The 14,625-nt window shown below is 37.8% G+C and overlaps 1 protein-coding gene across 1 annotated transcript in view; it reads right to left on the bottom strand.

Annotated features, from left to right (window-relative positions):
- Position 1: 1 nt before the first annotated feature.
- Positions 2–14,625, bottom strand: part of LOC145344983 (intron Large complex component GCFC2-like) — a 45,957-nt gene continuing 31,333 nt past the window's right edge. Inside the window, exons 11-18 of the mRNA XM_080192411.1 lie at positions 13,964–14,163; positions 10,091–10,241; positions 9,733–9,854; positions 7,853–7,929; positions 4,913–4,979; positions 3,908–4,054; positions 1,853–2,004; positions 2–890 (exon numbers count right to left, since the gene is read on the bottom strand). Coding sequence (XP_080048537.1) covers positions 773–890; positions 1,853–2,004; positions 3,908–4,054; positions 4,913–4,979; positions 7,853–7,929; positions 9,733–9,854; positions 10,091–10,241; positions 13,964–14,163 — 1,034 coding nt within the window. The 3' untranslated portion in view covers positions 2–772. The remainder of the gene's footprint in view (positions 891–1,852; positions 2,005–3,907; positions 4,055–4,912; positions 4,980–7,852; positions 7,930–9,732; positions 9,855–10,090; positions 10,242–13,963; positions 14,164–14,625) is intronic.

Genomic DNA, 14,625 nt, shown 5'->3' with positions numbered 1-14,625 from the left:
CTGTTGGAAAATTCATTTATTGAAAAATTAATATTTCTTAAATTATATATGTCAATAGAAAATGCATATCAAACAATACAAAGTTTATATGAAGAATTTACACTGACAATGTGCAGACTCAAGGACCCAATGCACCTTTAGCTGGGCATGTTTTCTCAGTTTTTTTTTAAATATGAGGATCAGAATCCAGACATAGTAGGACAGTGATCCAACACCAAGAAAAATCTCTCAAGGGAGCAAAAACACAATTTTTTTCATTTCCTTTAAGAAGAGAAGAACCTTCCTAAGTTTAAACATTTAAAGACAACATCTGAATTAGATTTTACTAACAGTAAAGGTGTGCTCTACATGCAAATTTTTTTGGAACATCACAGCTGCTATAGACTGATGACACCATAAGATATAACATAAGAGAATGGGAAACAAACTAATGTGACAATGTTCCCTTTAAGATGCACAGCTGGTACCTGAAAGTTCCTGCATTAGTCACTTTAAATTTCTTATGCAAAGAGCCTATCCCCTACAAAAGAATGAGCACCCTGATGACAAATTTCCAGGTCTGAATTCTGTAAATTCTTTTCATATTACAAATTAGGCAAGACCACTTGTTTGTGGTCATACTGAATTAAAATGGTTTTATCATTAATTAACTTGTTTTATTAAAAAAGATGTAGTTGAGGATCTTATCATTAGTAAATGCATTGTTATAGTGAAAGATTTCATTGTCCAGGTATTATCTTTAAATAATGCATAGCTTGAGTTCACATACAGATCAGTTTCCCTTGAAAATCCATTCTAAATAGTCTAATTTACACTCATTGATGATGGTCTCGGTATGATCCAAGGCATGAATCAAGACTAACATCTGAACCATTTCTTTTATTGCTTCTCTGAGGAGACAGAAAAAAAAGGTCATTACAAACCAAGGATGTAAAATGATCCGATCCTGCAATTATTTTGTAGTTTGAACATCACAAAAGAGTAATAAGTAAACCATACATTCACAACTGACACTGCTAGGTGGATTTATTGGGGCAGATTTAATTTTTTGAATAGGCAAGACTTCCATGGACTTTTTCAGTTTGAGGTCATTGTTTTCATGAAGAGCATATTATCCACTGAACACTACAATTAAACAATGCCACCAGTAGGCATGTTGGTAAGAGATCTTCGTATAAAACACCTCATATTTTCGATACTTTAACATGTGGATTGACAGGATTATGTACACACAAATTCCATATATCACTTGGAAGTCACATATTAAGAAAATTTTCATGGTGTCATATCACAGGCTATCCCTGAGCAATTTACAATCAACAAATTGCATACAAAATATTGTTGCGTTATGAGAAAAAACACAGCAGCTAAATAAACAATGATATAGGGATTGTTAACCAAGAGAATGAGTCTTTTGAAGAGTATCATAGGCTCTTTTACACATGCGTTAGCAGTCCAATGGAGCCTGAGATTAATTACTACTAAAGACAGTGTTTCCAATAATGCAACATCTGTCAATATGATGCAAAGTATCAGTCAAAATTAAGTGCCCAAATCTGCAGTGTGTGTGTAGAACCCACTATGTTCTGAAAGCTAAGAGTGCTATCCACTAAGTCGTGATGACATGGAATCCAAATTTTTGCCAGTGGGGTCTGCTGAATTGTTTGGATTATGGCTTGATTCAAGACAAGGTAGTTTCAACTAATTTTATGGCTGGTTTTTATTTGACTGCAATTGTATAATCTATCAGATTGCCTTCAGTAAAGATGTAAGATATTATCCACAACAGACAACCTGAACATCAACCAACAATACAACAGTAGGGAACTGGGTTTAAGAACACTTAGTTTACCTGCCATTGTTTTCCGCATCTGGAGTTGTGGAATTACTTTCACATGTGGTACGAATAGATTGCAACAAATATCTACAGAAGTTTTCCAACTGGGGAATGCTACTCTGTCCTTCAAGATTTTCAAACCAACGATTAGGAAAGCAAGCTATAACCTACGAGCAATAGAAGGGAAAACAGTCAGTATAATTTAGCCACTGGTTATCAAAAGTATATTTACCAAAAGTATATTGGACATTGTATTGATAATTAAATAAAAATGCAGGGCTAACACTTCTGTACAACAAAATTCCACATTATGTTGTAGCTATCAGAAGATATAATTTGTAGATTGAGTTAACATTCAAGAATTCTGACACTTGTTTCAGTTTGGCTTTGCAGCATAGGAGTCAAATCCTGCAGCCGGAACACAGTGTCATCTTTAGAAGCCAAATAGTCAATTGCTTGCTAATGAAGGTATATGCATATAAAATTTCAAATGAACGAAAAATTCTGCATTTATAAATAGGAATACTCCGCAGTGTAATTAGTGTTTTAAAAATAATTGTTCATAGGATGCGGGCGTCGCTGGATAGGCCAGCATTTATTGCTCTTCAGATGGTGATAGTTTGCTGATTTCTTGAACCTCTGCAGTCCCTGTGTTGTAGGAACACTGTTGTTAGGAAGGGGGTTCCAGGATTTTGACCCAGCAACAATGGGTCAATATTGTCATAGAATGACAATATTGTTCTAAGTCTGGATGGTGTGTGACTTGGAGGCATCTATTGGAGGCATCCTATTCATCTATTACCCTTGTCCTAGGTGGTAGAGGTCACAGGTTTGAAAGATGCTGTCAAAGAAGCCTTGTTGAATTGCTGCAATGCTTCTTGTAGGCGATATACATTACTGCACTGCACTGCTGGTGCAGGGAGTGAATATTGTGGTAGATCGGTTGCCAATCAAATGGGATGATTTGTCTTGGACACTGTGTTGTTGAAGCTACACTCTTCCAAGCAAGTGGAGAGTATTCTATCATATTCTCAACTTGTGCCTTGTAGATGGTGGACAGATTTTGAGGAATCAGAGGGTGAGTTACTCTCTGCAGAATTCCCAGCCTCTGACCTTTCCCTGTAGCTACAATATTTATATGGCTGCTCCAGTTCAGTTTCTGGTTAATTGTAACCTCCAGGATGGTGATGATAATACTCCATTGTAAGTTATACTTGAGCCTTATATCCCTAACTGCTAGAACTGAGAAAAGCTAACTCAGCATTAAACAAAGAATTTTCCACTGCATAGTTCATTTGCTCCCCTACTCATCCATAAAGAAAAATAAGACTTAAGGCAGCATTTTATTCTGTGGCATTCCAAAAACCACTCATGTATCACATATTGGCTGAGCAAACCGTTTCGTGTGAAAATCTCTTAGAAACCATATTCTACAAGGACTGCAGTGGTTTCACTGTTGCTGGGTCAAAATACTGGAAACTCCCTTCCTAACATCACTGCGATGTACCAACACCACATGACCTGTAGCAGTTCAAGAATTCAGCTCACAACTAACTTCTCAGGGCAATTACGTGTGGGAAATAAATGCTGGCCTAACCAGTGATTCCTACATCACAAATGAATTAGAAAATGATGCTTCCTTTGTTCAAAGTGCCAGTGATGTAAAAATGACATGGAGTCTTGTGATATTTGAGAAGTCTCAAATGCTGTTTGTTAGGAGAATATGCAACAATAAGAAAATGTTATTGTGAGACAGTACTTAGCATTGAATCAGAGAGCACTGCAGTATGGTGCATCATTTCAGATAGTGCAGAATGTGGAAATCCTAACTACAGGTTATCAAAATACAAAAATATCAAGTTATAGGAACAAGTTGTTCTGTACATTAATACCTGCCAGAGAAAGTTCACAAACAGGACTTTTGAAATGATTTCTGCAACACACAATTTTCACCTTTACAACTGCAATAAATTTTTAAATTAGAATTTAAGATCCTAAAAGTATATATATTTACAGACAGGCCAATCACATCTCATTTACAAAGTAATGGCATCCGTGACTATTAATTACCTTTTTGCACTTCTCCAAATTTCCTCGATCAGGCAGAGAATTTTGAAGGCTTAGTAAAATGTAGCGATTGAGGAGTTTGTTTAAACCTAAATCCTGTAGAATCTGTTCTGGCAGCAAGTCATTCCATTGGAGAATATTACCCAATAGCTAAAAACAGATGAAACATTATTTTAAAAATTCTGATACCATCTGTGAAGCATTTTAGTGACATATTATCAAACGTATGCTGTGTAAAGTTAGAAATAAAACTGAGCACTTTATTCTGTAACAGGAGTAGGCATAGAAATAAATTGTTATTTGTTAAGTGTTATGATTATCCAAAGGAGAGAAAAGGAAAAGGTGGTGGAACTCAGATAGCGATAACATGACAATTTTCTCAAACTTGCATTTTTCTAAGTTATTCAATACACCTTTTCTGACATTTAATTCCGTTCTCAATTATCACCTTTTTTTATTGGTCCCTCTTCATTCCTTTATATTTCTGACATTACACTTATGTCTAATCATTTGTTGTATTTGTGCTTTTATTTTCTGCCCATTCTTCAAACTTTCTGGGCTTTATACTATTCTAGAGTTGATAAAGTATCCAGGTAAACTATGTCAGACAAGAGTGTTATGAACACACTAAATTAACCACAGAAAGTGCATGAACCAAAAGCAGGTGATGTCTACCAATTTATTTCCTTCCACTCCTGGGAAGTGCCAGTTACGCAACATTTTCCCAATGACCTTGCACAGCCAAGATCATAAACTCATTATTATAATTATTGGTCTTTTTCTCTTTTCTTCATTATTCTTTAATTCAACACAGATGTGTGCCAGGAACACAAATATCCCCTTTATTCTTCATATGAAGTCCTTATTCAACTGGTTGCACTGACAATAGTACGTTATCAAAGTCCTTGCTTCCTTAAGTTATTGCATTTAATAGCTTCGTTTCTGACATTCTGCAAAAAGCAACAATGCCAATGAAAGAATATCTTTGTTCAATAAATGTTTTCTTACCTTCACGGCTGACCAGAAGCATCTTTCCTGAAATTGATAATGGATCGATGTTTGATCTTCGAGAACACTGTTAAAATGAATAAATAGAAGTTTACCCGAAGAAATCATGAAACATTGAATGCACAGGTTCATAATGGATTATCTGTTGTAAGAATCTATATCTGAAACATATTTGCGTTATCCCAACTACTTAATCTGCCAGCACACATTTTAGGAGGATAGTGAGAGAATGTATTAAACAAAATGATAAATCAAAGGTGTAGGACTGGCTAATTAGAAAGATCTTTAAAAATAGGAAGTAAGTTATAAAACAAGTATGAACCCTCTGTTTTATAAATTAGGGACAAATACAATATAAAAGCAAAGTGGTAATGCTAAACCAGTATCAATTATTTGTTAGGCTGTAAATATTGTATCCAGTTATGAGCAAAGACTAGCAAAACAGAAACTCTTTCCAGTCAAAGAAGAAAGATTACAAGAAGAACTATTAGAATCTGTAACTAAAGGGCAAATTCAGTGTCATTAAAAGTAAAACGGAGAGGCTAGGAAAACGTTTTCTTATATAAAAGTTCATGGAGAATAGAATGCCTGACTAGAAACAGCACTGGAAGAAAGATCCATTATAACTTTAAAACAGAAAAGAAAAATATAAAATGGGTGTAGGAAAACGCAAGGAAACAAGTGTACAGCTGTTTGAAAGTTGGCACAAGTACTACTACCCAAATGGCTTCCCTCCATGCTGTAAGGTTCTATAATTCCACTATGGCTGGTTGTGTAATGATTAAACAGATAATTATTCAATATTCGCCTTCACTTGAACAACTTTTCCAAACCAAACTATTGTCCTCAACTACGTTAATAATCTATTTTTGGTTTGGGGGAATTGTGTTGAAGGAAAACGCAGTTACAAAATAGAACTTCTATTTAGCAGAAATCACAAAACGGTTACAGCAAAGGAGGCGGCTATTCGGCCCATCCATTTAATGTGCAGAAAATTGAAGATGATTAATAAAGGGCCAAGGACTTGAATTTCCATTATTTGATGCTCGTGGTTGACAGTCTGAGCCAGGAATGTTAACTGGAGAAATATAAAAATTCAGGTCTTAAATATATATCAGTTTTTCCCTAGTGTGGACATTTCAAAAAAACTATTTTCCATCGAAAATGTTATTCAAGAATAATCTAAGAGCTCATGTGTGGAAGTTAGAATCTATAGGTTTACTGAAATACTGATGCTGAATGAAGACAGGATTGGGCTCACTAGTAGTGATACTCACGTTTGAATAATCTTTAATACAAAAGAAAAGGTTATTTGGATGGTCAAAGAGCAACAAATGTCCAAAAGACCAGATTTGTGAAGATTAAGTAAAATCTTAAAATCTGTTCTTTTTGTCATTTTGAGTCATTTGCACTTGTGAAGGGAAATTTTGTGGGGGCAAAGTAGTGCAGACCAGCAGGCCATAATAGTTTTGAAGGCCTCTATTAGGACTTGTCCTTTTATATCTATGTAGACTATCACCTACAATGCTGAAAATTAGGGTGGTTACTGGGCATACCTGTGGGATTGGCTTTTTCAAATTTTGCCAAGTTATTTGCTGGAGGAACAATGAATCCAAAAAGCTTCTGTTTGTGTTACATTGTTTATTTCAGGTGGGAGGATTTTGGAATCCAGCTGAAGGATAAATTAATGTTTTGATTGTTTCCTATGGTGATTCATTTTAAGGGTTTATAGCATCACAAGGAGATGACACTATATGCCTGGGCAGAATTTTTCTCTGTGGGCTTCAGGACTCTGACGTCAAATTCAAGTCAGGGTCAGAAGGCATTTGGCAATTGATTGCCAGTGGACAGGCCGACTCTCCTGCTTCTGGCTGGCCCTCCATGTTGAAGAGCCAACAGGAGACCCACCAGCTTGGAAGCAGCAGCTGGATGCTGCCAAGTATGGGAGAGACCACCCAAAGATGGCGTGTCCTCTCTCTTAAATTTTGTAATCTTAAAAAAAGTTTTGAGCAGCCAGGCCAGGAGGGAAACATCTTCACGGGCCAGGCCGATAGAACCTCTTAAGTCTGCCTGGAGAACCAGCCCAGCACCCACCACCCCTCCGGTCTGCCACTGTGAGGCCACCTCAAGAGAACTAAAGCCAAATGAAAAATCCCAGGCAGTCGCCAACAATGGGACCCAAGTGACCATTAAACAGGTCTATTACCTACCCTGGTCTTGCAGATTAGTAGCCCTTCTGTCCCCACATCCCAGGGGCAGGATGAAATGCTGCCTGGTGTCAAGTAAAGTCATGTCTGTTCACTCCCATTGAGTCCAGAAAAATTAGCTCCATATCTCAATCTTTTTCCAATAAAATGTGATTGGGGAAAAAAATGAGAACAAAGGAAAAAAACAACACAAATAGAAAGGAATGGAGGGGCGGGGAGCAAATAATAACTGAGAGGCATGGGCAGTAATGGGCAAGAAAGTATGAATGAGCAACATAGTATGAGAGGCAGTTAGAGAATTGAGGGTCAGCTCGTGAATAAGAAAGTAAACTTCAAAGCAAGATGTAAGTAAAGAAAATGAAGTGCCCAGTCTTGTGCCTTGCACCACAGATACTTCTCATCATTAAGCATACTCTGTTCGACATACAATCGTGCCTCAAATCTTCAAGAAAGAATTTGAAGATCTGTTATCCAATGCTGTACATGAGCTGTCACACAATTAACCGGAGGAAGAGTTAACAAATTGAGTCATGGTAGAACAAGACAGCCATTTTTTAAAAAATAAAGATACAATGTATTTCTTCATCAGTCTCTATATATGATGAAACTTCCTTCCAGAGAAAAAGAAATATCATTGTAAATTATTTTTTAATCTTTTCAACAAGACCTTTACACAGTGGATGTGTGTTGGAAGCCATGAGAAGGAGACGACTAATTCAAATATATAATGTACCTTTTTGGATACACAGGAATGAAAGCATCCTCTTCCACAGACATAGTAATTCTCATAATAATAGTTTTTTTCAGAACCTGTAGACAACAAGAGAACCTCAATTTAGAAAAATACAACATTGGGTATTGGAGTATATTCAAGAAGCAAACAAACACAGATACCATCTTCAAAGAAATAACTGAACATATTTCTGTTCAAATCGTGACTTAGTTCTAACTCAGTGGTTAGCACTGCTGTCTCACAATGCCAGAGACCCAGGTTCGATTCCCAGATCACTGTTTGTGCAGATTCTGCACATTCTCCCTGTGACTGTATGGGTTTCCTCCAGGTGTTCTGATTTCCACCCACAGTCCAAAAGACATGATGGTTAGATGCACTGATCAGTCTAATTTCTCCCTCATGTACCCGAACAGATGCCAGTGTGTGGTAACTTGGGGGTGTACACAGTAACTTCACTGCAGTGTTAATACTAACCTACTTGTGACATTAATAAATAAACTTTAATTCAGCAACAGAGGCTTAAGTCTCCAACACCGAAACCTGTATTGCTATTCACTTATGTTCAAATCATTCAATTTTCTGTCCAATTGAACAATTCTCGTTTCTGTGCAATTCTGTGAACTTTCATTTATCAGTTTATGAATTCCCACAAAGTAAGCTGGCTGGATTGAAGGAAAGAACATTTCAAAACCCATCCTGTATATTAATTATTACAACTCTGATAAAGATACAAATCCATCGATTATCTCTCAAGCCAGTTTATCAGAATGTTGTCTTGGTTATCATTACATGGACACAATTAATGCAACCAATATGAACCAGAGCAAAACATGTGCAACTAATTTCCCCATCATACCAGGCCATCCAATTCTAACTACTTTTGTATTTCAGTTGTCAACTGCTTCAGTATTCTTTGGAAGCATGAAGAATGGCTTGTCTAACATAACACTCTTGCCTTTGGGCTAAGATTTAAAAATTTATTTTACTAAGTTACACACAAGGCTGCCAACAATTGGCATTTTCTAAATGTGAAATCTCTAGTTGCAAGCCAAGGACCTGAGGCATTATCTGAAAAACAAGCAAAATTAGATAGCGGTGCTGATAGGAGAAGGCTGTTCATAATTAAATCAGTGTTCACTGTCATTTATGCAATCATTCCACATCATTAATTTTCTTCAGATAATACAGTGAACAAGGTGTTCTTACTAATTACTTGAAGAGCTTACAGCCATTGGTCACTTTGGGGATTACTGTACTGCAACAGCGAGGCCTCTTTCCTGCTCAGTGGACCTTAGTTTAGAACCATGCAGAGTAGGCATGATTGATGTTAGCCCTATGTGTATGCATTTAACATACAGATATGAGAAATTAGCTCAATCCTCCATCACACCTAGTCTGCTTTTTTCTCAAACTAGCTTCAAACGCTTGTACAAGTTTTCTGAGTTATTCATGAGCTTGTGGGAAGATCCCAAAAGTCTTTATCCACATAACTGATATAAATAGCAAAGACATTAAACTAGAAGTTGCTGTTTGATCACCCATTATAGAGATTTTGCAGTTTGTGTTTCCACTGAAGTCAATAGGTGAAAAAAACTGGTCAATCCACAAAACTAGTTTTCTGCCTGTGAAAGTTACCTCCAGTATTTGTAATGATCCCTTCTAACTATTTGCCTTTGAGCAAAGCATAGCAAATGGGCCTATATTTCCTATTCTGACTGGTTGTCCTTATTGAATATTAGCACAGCATTAGCCCCTTTCCAATCTATGATTCAAGCAAGGCATTAAAATATATGCAAGGAAAAGAAATGGCATTCAAAATAAAAGATTAAACTGTTAATTGGGAAAATTCTTCAGAAGATTATATAGCAAAATTTGCTTACCTGGGTAGCTTTACTTTGTTCATTCTTAAAAATACCATATTCCTCTTTAAGCTTTCCGCAGATGTGCACTAAACTCTCTGTTTGTGATGATGACAATGGGTCCCACACATGAATTACAAAGCCTGAAAAAATAAAATCAAACCAAACACGGTTTTCAGAAACTTTTTGAAAATTAAATAAGTTATTTCATTTTTTTCAAAAGTATTATAAAAAGTCAAACTAAAATACCTTTACTATACACTTGTCAACATAAGTTAAATCATCTCAATTTTTCTCTTCCCCATAATACTAAATTTACTAAAGAAAACGTCTGCTATAATTGTGACCCAAAACAAAAACTTGGATATTATGAAGTTACCTTCAATTTTAGGAATGACTGTTTTCTCAATTATTTTGGGAAGTAATAATCTATCAGAGTTTTCATTTTTCTTGAATTCTTCATCTTCCATGTGACAGAACTCTTCCAATGCTAAAATCCAGGGCATTTCTGCCAGCTCCAGGCATTCTGGCTAAACAGTAATGATGAGTGTTAAGGACATGTTAACTGCAGCCTTCACAACTTTAGATCATTTCTAATCTTTTACACAAACGTTGTGCACCAGGAATACACAAACACACATTTCTTGCTGCAATATGTTTAAGATTTGCATTTATGTAGCCCATTTCCCACCCAGGCATCCTGAAGTACTTTTGAAGTGTCAATACTGTTGTAATATAGGAATCACGGCAGCCAATTTATGCACCTCAAGCTCCCACAGACAGGAATGTTACAATGACCAAATAATTACCTTCATGATTTTGACTGAAGGGTACAATTGGCCATTAACTCTCCTAATCTTCTTTGAAATAGAACCATGGGATCTTTTATGTCCAACTGAGGGGGCAGACTTTGGCTTAATATCTCATTCAAAAGACCACAAGAACAAGTGCAGCATCCCCAGGAACATTAACCTTGCTCTTTATGTTCAAAGTTCAGGAGTGGGATGTGAACCCTTGTGACTGAGCCATGGTTGGCACAGTTACATCTGAATTCACTCTACACAAAATCCTGACTGAAGATACATTTCATTTTCATCTCATGAGGGCACATGGCAGGGAAAAACTATCGGCCAACCTATTTCAATGGTCAATCTTCTTCTATGCCTGACTGTGCTGGCCGAAGGATTCCTCCAATCTTTGTTTCTCCTCTGTAAACAGAAATGTTTCAGAGTTGTTCATTACAGAACTCAGCTGCTGCTAAATCATTCTGATTCCAATATCTGTACAGAGCAAAAACAATGCTACTCTGCTGGTACTGGCATCTGATCAACAGTTCCCTTAAGGAATGAAGTCAGAAAGTAGAAACACTGTATTGCATGTGAAAAGACTAAAACCCCAAATTTCTTCTATAAACATCAAAACCACTTCTCATATTGCTTAGTTGAGGGTGGTGAACAGAAGGGGGGCAATTCTCTCAACCCACTATGCTGATATAGCTGCTACAGCAGTGCAGCGGGCCAGGATACTCAAGTGGAGGTCGCGCAGTGGGCTCCCCGCTGGTCTCTGCGAGTCTCTGGCTGCTGGATTTGTCAGCTTCATGCCAGAAATTGACAAGGAGTTGAATAAATTATGGAAATTAAGGTTTAAATATCATTAGTAGGACTGAACTCTCCAGGCTCGCTAGCATTCCCCCCCTCCGCCCCACCAGGAGTGTTTAACTCTAGCGGGGTTTATAACAGCTCCCCATTAGCAGGGAGCTGGTGGCCCTACTCTACTAGATCGAAGGGGGGGCCATGGAGACCATCCAGGAGGTCGGGATAAGGGGAGCTTGCCCCCTGGGCATTGTGCACCTGGCAGCGCCAGCCTGACCACCTGGCACGGCCCAAGATTTGACTGAACTTCCCAAAACATTAAGATGGACAATATAACTGGGCACTGAGCAGTTCAAAGGATGTGGGGGCCAAAGAGGACGGGGTGGTGAGGCCGGCCTGGACACATCTGGGAGGCTAGTGATCAAGCTGGCCAGCAATTGGGAAGTCAATAGTGCAGGGCTACTGTACATGCGTCAATCTCCATCATTTTTGTAAATCTACACTGTACTCCAACTAAACCAAAACATCCTTCCAAAGATGTGCTGCCCAGAACTGCTCACAAAACTCTAGGTGTTGTGTAACCAAGGCTTTGTATGTAAGAAGAATGACTTCTAACCCTTTGTATTCTAGTCCTCTTGAAGAAAGGCCAACATTTCATTAGCTATTTTGATTAATTTCGGTACACAGACCATTAACACATACCTGGACCCCAAATCTCTTTGTATCTTCCACTTCACCTTTTAAAAAGTACCCTGTTCAATCCTTTTTAGATCCAAAGTGAAGAACCTCACATTTGCTTACACTGAAATTCATTTACCAATTCACAGATTACTACAATGCAAGAGAGGCCCTTCAACCTGCTAAGTCTGCACTGACCTGCCCTGCCCACCTAATCCCACTTGCCAGCACTTGGCCCACAGCCTTGAATGTAATGGCATGCTAAGTACTCATCCAGGTTCTTTTTAGGGCACATCCCGCTGCCATCACCCTTCAAGGCAGTGCATTCCAGACTATCATCGTCCTTTGGGTAAATTTCTTTTTCCTCAAATCCTCCCTAAACCTCTCGCCCCTCACTTTTAACTTGTGTCCCCTCATAATGGACTCTTCAACTAAGGTGAACAGCTGCTTCTTTCCACCCTGTCCACGCCCCTCATAATTTTGTGCACCTCATCAGGTCGCCCTTCAGTATTCTCGGCTCCAATATAAACAACCCAAGCCTATCCAACCTTTCTTCATAATTAAATGTTCCATCCCGGGCAGCATCCTGGTAAATCTCTCTGCCTCCTCTATGCGTTCATGTCCTTCCTATAATGTGGCAGCCAGAATTGCACACAGTACTCCACCTGTGGCCTCACCAAAGTTCTATACAACTCCATTGTGACTTCTCTGCTTTTGTAATCTATACCCCAATTGATAAAGGTGAATGTATCATATGCCTTTTTCACCACCCTATTAACCTTTTCACTTTCAGAGATCAACACACCAAGGTCCCTTTGTTCTTCGGAACTTCCTAGTGTTAGACCTTTCATAGCATACTTCCTTGTCAAATTACCTCACACTTTTCAGGGTTAAATTCTATCTGCCACTTATCTAACCACTTGACCATCTTGTCTATATCTTTCTGTTAGCTAAGACACTCAACCGCAATGTTAACCACCCAGCCAATCTTTGTGTCATCGGCAAACTTACTGAACCTACCCTCCCACAGTCATCTATGTAATTTACATAAATGAAGAACAATAGGAGGCTCAGCATGGTTCCCTATGGTATGTCACTGGCCTCCTACCCACTTATCCATCAATAAATATGTTTTTGTAATTTAATGCTTCCATCCACACTGCCTACTATCCCATCTATCTTTGTGTTATTGGCAAATTTGTTAGGTAGCTTTCCATTAATAAGTAGTGAACTTATTAATACATTAGTATTAATAAGTACACTACATTAATACATTAGTATTAATAAGTAGTGAACAATAGAGGCACCAGCATAATTCCTTGCAGGACATCACTAGTCACACCCTGTCAATTTGAACACCTATTACCCTCTTTCTCAGTTTCCAGCTGTTCAGTTCATTTTCTAACCAGATAAATAATGGGCTTTCTGTTCCACAGATTTCAACTTCAGTTAACAGTCTCAAATACCTTCCAGTTCATTTCAATAACATCACACGTGTCATACTGTACAATACTTAGTTGCCTTGGTGGGTTTGAATTAATAATAAATGCCAAATTCAGACAAAATGTTGGCATTAAATTGTCACACAATGCCAGGAGGTTATGCCAAAGTTCAAAACAACCACTAGATAGAGCCAGTGTATTTAATCCTGCATATTTAAAACTACTTTAGAACACATACAGCATCTCAATATTCAGTTGGTAGCATTGTGACTGATGAGTCATTGTGAGTGACGCATTTTTCATATAGTACTTCTGAGTCATCCGACTCTGTGACGCAATTGTGTTATTGACGCAACATGGTCAATTATACAAGTTTTTATATATAAAACTCATTAGTACAAAAGGTATATTTTCCAAACTACAAGGGCTATCTTTTTCCATATCATTCAATAAAGATGGTTAATAATGTAATCCGAATATAGAACATTTAATGCACTGCCCACCAAAACCTCTAATTACGAATTTCAAACCAATACTTACTTTGAGAGGGTTCCAACCAATCAGCTGCACACGGATTAAAGGATTCAGAATTTTTTGAAGACAAAGTCCAATATAAGCATCATAATATGAATCAGGAAATTTCTGTCGCCACAACCCAAACTTTGCTAAAATTCTGGTAATGCTATAGAAGTCTTTGTGTACATCTTCAAAAATCTTCTTGGCTTCCTTCATAATGCGATCTGTGTTAAATTATGAATAAATTTATTCAAGCAAGAAAACAGGATAAAAATCTACCATTGAGTCAGAACAAAAAAAAAACAATGAATAAAGCACAAAATTACATTTGTAGATCAACGTATAAAAGATTAATCCTACCCTGGTCCCTCGATGCAGTCACTATAGTTAAGGAAGCCCACCAATGCCTTTACTTTCTTAGGTGACTAAGGAAATTTGGATCGTCTGCTAAAACTCTCACCAACTTCTACAGATGCACCATAGAAAGCATTCTTTTTGGTTGTATCACAGCTTGGTATGGCACCTGCTTGGTTCAAGGCTGCAAGAAACTCCAAAGAATCATGAACGAAATCCAGTCCATCACTCAAACCAGCCTCCCATCGATTGACACTGTCTATTCTTCCCACTGTCTCGGAAAAGCAACCAGCATAATCAAGGACCCCGTGCACGCTGGACATTCTCTATTC

The sequence above is a fragment of the Carcharhinus amblyrhynchos genome, chromosome 7 (assembly GCF_965287045.1).
Source record: "Carcharhinus amblyrhynchos chromosome 7, sCarAmb.v2.hapA, whole genome shotgun sequence".
NCBI lineage: Eukaryota > Metazoa > Chordata > Chondrichthyes > Carcharhiniformes > Carcharhinidae > Carcharhinus > Carcharhinus amblyrhynchos.
The sequence above is the reverse complement of the archived record's forward strand: the minus strand, read 5'-3'. Positions and strand labels throughout refer to the sequence as shown.